This window comes from Quercus lobata, chromosome 11, assembly GCF_001633185.2.
Source record: "Quercus lobata isolate SW786 chromosome 11, ValleyOak3.0 Primary Assembly, whole genome shotgun sequence".
Taxonomy (NCBI): domain Eukaryota; kingdom Viridiplantae; phylum Streptophyta; class Magnoliopsida; order Fagales; family Fagaceae; genus Quercus; species Quercus lobata.
The window spans coordinates 13,616,962-13,622,961 of record NC_044914.1 but is presented as its reverse complement, the minus strand read 5'-3'; the positions used below and the strand labels follow the sequence as shown (position 1 = coordinate 13,622,961).

Below are 6,000 nucleotides of genomic sequence, written 5' to 3'. Positions count from 1 at the left end.
GGATTGTAAGTAGTAGAAAAAAATAATGCGTCTATGTAAAAGTAACCAGCAGCCAGTCACAATTTGACATAAAGAATAATTGTAGAAAAAGTTGTAGTTCAAGAAATTTTAATTTTAATGATTTTACTAAGGTAGAGTCACCTTAAAAACTTTAAAGTTTCTAATTTGGCATTAACCTATCGGTGAATTTTTATTTGTTATTGATTTTTCTAAGGTGGGGTTACCTTAAATATTTTAAAGCTTGTTTGTACACCATAGGTTACAAACTTTTCAAAATTTGCTAACCTGAAATATATTTCAGTACAGGTCATCATACAAAACATTATACGCTCAAAGATTCAACGCCATCAAAGTTCATGAGAACATTTCCAGTGACGATGTTCAACTTAACAACAAGAGTCAGCAGGACCATCTCTGGAGACAATCGCAAAGTATCTAACGATTGAGTAAAACATCAGTATACAAGGAGTGGTTAATTTAAAATCATATCTCCCCCCTGTAACCACCAGACCCAAAGTAGTCCCTTCTAGAGCTGGAAATAGCCATGCTCTTCTGATGTTCCAATTTCGGGCAATCCTTAATACGGTGACCAAGCCCACCACAATATGCACAGCCCTTAACCCCACTTGCATTGGCAACTAATTCCGCATCTTCCATTGGATCATTTAGCTCAGCCAACACTGGTGGAATCCTCTGCTTCGCTTCTTGCAAGAGATGTTTCAGATCAAGAAGTGTCGTCTCACTTTGATTCTTGTTTATAAACGTTGTGGCTATGCCAGTCTTGCCACATCTTCCAGTTCGTCCAATCCTATGAACATAGTTTTCAATTTCAGCTGGCATGTCATAATTGATGACATGTTGAATATCGGGAAAATCCAATCCCTTTGACGCAACATCAGTTGCAACCAAGACATCTTTCTTTCCTGCCTTAAAGGATGAAATAGCATACTCTCTCTCCTCCTGATCTTTGCCTCCATGAATGGCCACTGCTTCGACTCCTTTCAGGAGGAGGTATTCATGAATGTCATCCACATCAGCCTTGTTTTCACAGAATATTAAAACAGGAGGTGGGGTTTTCTGTAGACATTCAAGGAGGTAAACGATCTTAGCTTCTTGCTTCACATATTCTACTTCCTGAATCACATCAAGATTTGCCGCTCCTGCCCTTCCCACATTAACTGTAACAGGTTTTACCAGAGCACTTCGGGCAAAGTTCTGAATCTTGGTGGGCATGGTGGCAGAAAATAGGAGAGTCTGTCGTTGAGCTTTAAAATGGTCAAATACTTCTCTTATATCATCTTCAAAGCCCAAATCAACTAACCTATCTGCCTCATCTAAAGTAAGATACCTGCAGGAAAAGTAGTATTAATATTATAATTCAAAAAACAAGCTCAACATTATAGAAAAGTTACACACATGCAGCTTAAACCTGCAACTTTACCCTCCACACTTAGAAACAATGGTTTGAGACACCATTTTAGCTAGAGCTTATTGGAAGGTGGACATTTATATATAACTGCATTCAAAATAATCTAAAAAGTAACTTGGTCTTCAAAATCATGTTACAGTACATACCAGCAGTTATCAACCACTTGTTAGGAAACATGACTCACTCAGTTATCAACATTTAAAAAATTTTATCCAAACAAAGATTGAATGATTCTGGAAAGCAGCCAGGCAACAGAAAATTTTGCCTCCAAAGAGAAGAAAATGAAGCATATCAACGTGGATTCAAAATAATTCTACCAAAAATTACTTTCTACAAAGGTATTTCAAGAGGAGGAAATTGAAACATAATGTTGTCGTACTACTTTGCTGCCAGATAGGTTACATGCTGATGGCCAAACAGCCCCATTACCAATGTGAACGTGGGAGCAATTATAAATATAATAATAGTACAAGTTCTGAAGGACAGCCTAATAATTGACTGTTCTATAAGAATTATGGAATTGATAGTACTTACCTGCAATTGTCAAGGCTCATTTTTTTCTTTGCCAACATATCCTTCAACCTTCCCGGAGTGGCAACAACAATATGAACACCTTTCTTCACAATCTCTAACTGAGATCTCATATCGACTCCACCTATACAAAGCAAAGGTCTTAGCTCCGGGTAACCAGCCTCTCTCATGGGAGCCAAAAACTGTTCTACCACTTCATAAGTCTGCCTTGCAAGCTCTCTTGATGGGCATATAATCAAACCAAATGGCCCCTCTCCTGGAACAATAGGCATAATAATCTCCTCCTGCAGTGCTACCATAATCATTGGCAGCACAAAAACCAATGTCTTGCCTGAGCCTGTGAATGCAATACCAATCATATCCCTCCCAGACAAAATCACAGGAAGACCTTGCACCTGAATGGGAGTTGGACGTACAATACCCTTGGACTTTAACATCTTCAAAATTGGTTCTGGAAACCTCATATTCTTAAAATCCTTAATAGGTGGGGGTATATCTAGACCATCAACTATAATGTGCCACTGCTTCCGAATTGCATCACATTCATTTTTCGACATCCTTCTAATGGGCAAAGGTGGCTTCCATCCCGTCAACAAAGGTTCCGTATAAGTAATCCCCTTTGCCAATTCACGAACAGACATTAAAGTTTTCCGATCTGATAAGTGCTCAATCATTTCCTTCTCTTGTTGCACAATCTGCTCAGTAGGACTAATCTCAGGTTGCTCTCGCTTCAATTGCGATGCTTTTACAAGAAGGCTTGGTTTGGCCTCAGCAAGTTTTGATTTCTCCATCTCTTCTTCAAGGGAAGAAGACTTCCCTTTGCGCTGAAGAATCTTCTGTGCTTCCATGGCCCTACGCTTTGCCACGGGAATATATTCAACATAATCATCTTCTTCTTCCATGTTATCAGTTCCTGTTGTGCAAAATATTTTTAAATAAGAAGATTTTCAATTCTTTTGATACAAAAAAAAGAAAAAAGAAAGGACTACATATTCGATTATTTAAGCATGTAAAACTATAGACTGAATGACTAGTGAAGTGAAATGAATAAATTACTAATAACTTGTTATATATTATAAATATACAAAAAAGGCAGTAGAGCTGAACCAACCTTATACATGAAGCCCTTATTAGAATAAAAAATTACATTTGCACAGTTTATACAGGATCTTTAAGAATTCAGCACTATACTAGATTTCTTGATGAGTTCTTGAAGGGTTCTTGAATAAGGATTGATGTTTAAGGGTTTTAGGTGATGGTTGTTTTGGGCTGAAACAGGATAGAACAGGAAATATAATAATAAAACACTAGGCAATCACACCAAACCTAAAAGGCTAAAATAAGGGGCCGGATTTTAATTAGAATCAAGGTAGTCAAAAGTGAAAGCCAACCTTAAGGCGCCAAGGAATTGTATTGCCCGAGGCGTGAGGCAACAAAAGGCACTAGCCTGAGTAAAGTGAGACGCAAAATTCTAAATATATTTACTATACATATACAACTTAAATCATATGTACCTAGTATATTGAAATATGATAATAAAGTGTTTTTAAATGTGTTGCATGAAAAATTAGGTCTATCAAATGATTTCAAAATAGGACAACCAAAAAATTGAACTTTAGTGGATCCTATGCATGCAAGAACAAGTTAATCGAGCAACCAAACAATACTAAGAATCCTTTGAATGAATGAATGATTAACTTCAATTGATATTTGATCCAAAGAGAAAATATACAAAAACAAGTACCCACTACCCAGCTGCAGTTCTAAAAGAAATATAAAAACTACCAACAAAGCATTCAATTTGATGAACTATTTATTGCACCATGTTCTTTGTTTGTAACGAGCGTTAATTTCCTGAAATTCTAAGAGAACTTTTCACAAACACCTTTCGTGCCCCTTTTCACACCGAACCCATATATCAGCCTAAACACGCACAAAAACCAACAACCCCTTCAAAGACAAAAACAAGAACACAAACCCAACTGCAGTTTTGAATGAAAAATATAAAACCCCAGATTCTCAATTCTGCACAGTTCAACTCTTTTCAACCATAACTAACACACAGAAAAACACCCCAAATCCAGTAATAGCAGGAAAAAGCGAAAGAGAAGAAAAAGCGAACTTACCGTCGGCGTCACCACCGCCTTGGATCGGATGGGTTCACGATAAGCCGCTGGGTTTCGGGTTCACGATGAGTAGAAGAGGAAAAAAAAATCTGGGTTTTGGGTTTGTTTGCTGTGGCTGAGTTTGGGAATTGTTATGTGAAACGATGTCGTTTTGATTGAGTTTAGAGTTTAGTTTGTGCTTCTTCATGGTCAAAATAAACACGTGCGTACTTGTTAGCTAATCAGCTGCCAAAACTGACCGAGGTATATTTTTGTGAAACCAAATTTTAGAGTGTAAAATTTAAGCAACTTTAAATTTTAAATATATATTTAGCAATTTAACCCTAAAAAGTATTAAATTATTAATTATGTATTTTTTTTTTAAAAAAAGTATTAATTATGTGTAAAGGTTAAATAAAACTATCGCGTTTCAATAAAAATAAAATAAAAAGTATTAATTATATGTGAAGGTTAAATAAAATATTTTACTAATAGTATCTTCTTTTGTTTTTGAGAAATTATCTTCTTAATTTGTTTTGAGAAAATTCTTAATAATTGTTGAGTGTCTTGAAACTTTAGTAGAGTTTTACTTTAAAGTAAATTAAATATCTTTAGTAATTAATGTGAAAGGAAAAAAACACTTTAGTCTGACGATGTGTAATCTATATATATATATATATATATAAAACCGAAACCTCTGCTGGCACCACAATTTTCTATATCAGCATAATATTTAAAAAATAAAAATAAAAATAAAAACATTATAACACCTCAAAACCCTAGCAACCTTACCCCTCTCAAGTTAAGAAATAAAATCCTAGCAACCTTACCCCTCTCTCAAGTTAAGAAATATATAGCCATAGTTTCTGCAAACTCTCTCTCTCCAAACGTAAATATCAAATTCAATCTCTTTAATTTCTCTTTATATTTTTTAGGCTTCTATAGAGTTATAGTGAGTTATGCTGATTTTGTTTTTTGTGTATGTGTGTATAGATGGTTATAATACTCCAGTATTCCAAGAGAAGTTTGTGTTTTCGTTAATTGAAGGTCTTAGAGAGATAAGTGCTGCAGTTTGGAAAAGCAATACAAAAGATGATTTCATTGGCAGCAGAAAGTAATTACTTTGTCTCATATTTTTGTTTTTTGAATTGATTTTGTGTGCATTTTAGACCCTTTTGGATCAATTTTGTTAATTGGGTGTTTTATTTATTTATTTTTTTTTTTTGATAGGGTCCAATTGGGAAAGGTTCTTTCAAAGGGGTACGACGACCGCACTTGGTGTCTGTATACTAATGGTGGGGGGTAAGTACTATAAATTACTAACCCTTTTAAGTGTATTAGTTAGAATTATTTTCAAATGATTATACCAATAAAAGTGAATGTGTATAAATTTTTTTTAACTATCCTGTGCATCGCACGGGTTAGCAACTAGTATACATATATATTGAATCATTTTGTGCAACACTGCAAGCATACAGTGCGTAAGATTTACTAAACACAAAATTATGATATATAATCAAAATAACAAATATATATATATATATATATAATTTTAGGTAATATTGCAAATTATACAGTTGAGTTTAGGATTTTAGATTTTATACTCTAAAATTTTAGAATTTGAAATTTATCATTTGAAGTTATATTCCATTTGCATCAATGATCTCTTCGTCTATATGTTTCATTAAGTGTAACATAAATTTTAATTATTTTTAAAAAAAGTTAAATAACGTAGCATCATTTTATTAAACAAACAAAACATGAATGACAAGTTTATATGACACTAAACAAAAAATATAGATAGAATGGCTGCTAATGCAAATAGAATATTAATTATAGGGGTAAAATTCAAATTCTAAAATTTTAAAGTCTAAATCTAAAAATTCCCAAACTTTAGGGTGTAATTTACACTTTAACCTAAATTTTATTTTAAAC

The 6,000-nt window shown here is 34.0% G+C and overlaps 1 protein-coding gene across 1 annotated transcript; it reads right to left on the bottom strand.

The window, feature by feature from the left end:
* Window positions 1-259: 259 nt before the first annotated feature.
* On the bottom strand, window positions 260-4,240 carry LOC115968591 (DEAD-box ATP-dependent RNA helicase 35). The gene is made up of 3 exons (XM_031088016.1): window positions 4,087-4,240; window positions 1,964-2,873; window positions 260-1,348 (listed from the first exon to the last, which is right to left on the bottom strand). Exons 2-3 carry the CDS (start codon window positions 2,860-2,862, stop codon window positions 484-486), a joined length of 1,764 nt encoding a protein of 587 aa, XP_030943876.1. The 5' UTR covers window positions 2,863-2,873; window positions 4,087-4,240; the 3' UTR covers window positions 260-483.
* Window positions 4,241-6,000: the final 1,760 nt, after the last annotated feature.

What these genes read in the sequence shown, in the direction of transcription:
- LOC115968591 (XM_031088016.1), bottom strand. Translation starts at nt 2,862, where the DNA reads ATGGAAGAAGAAGATGATTATGTTGAATATATTCCCGTGGCAAAGCGT. An exon ending in ATGAGCCTTGACAATTGCAG is followed by an intron (nt 1,349 to 1,963) that starts GTAAGTACTATC and finishes CTTTTCCTGCAG; the next exon opens with GTATCTTACTTTAGATGAGG.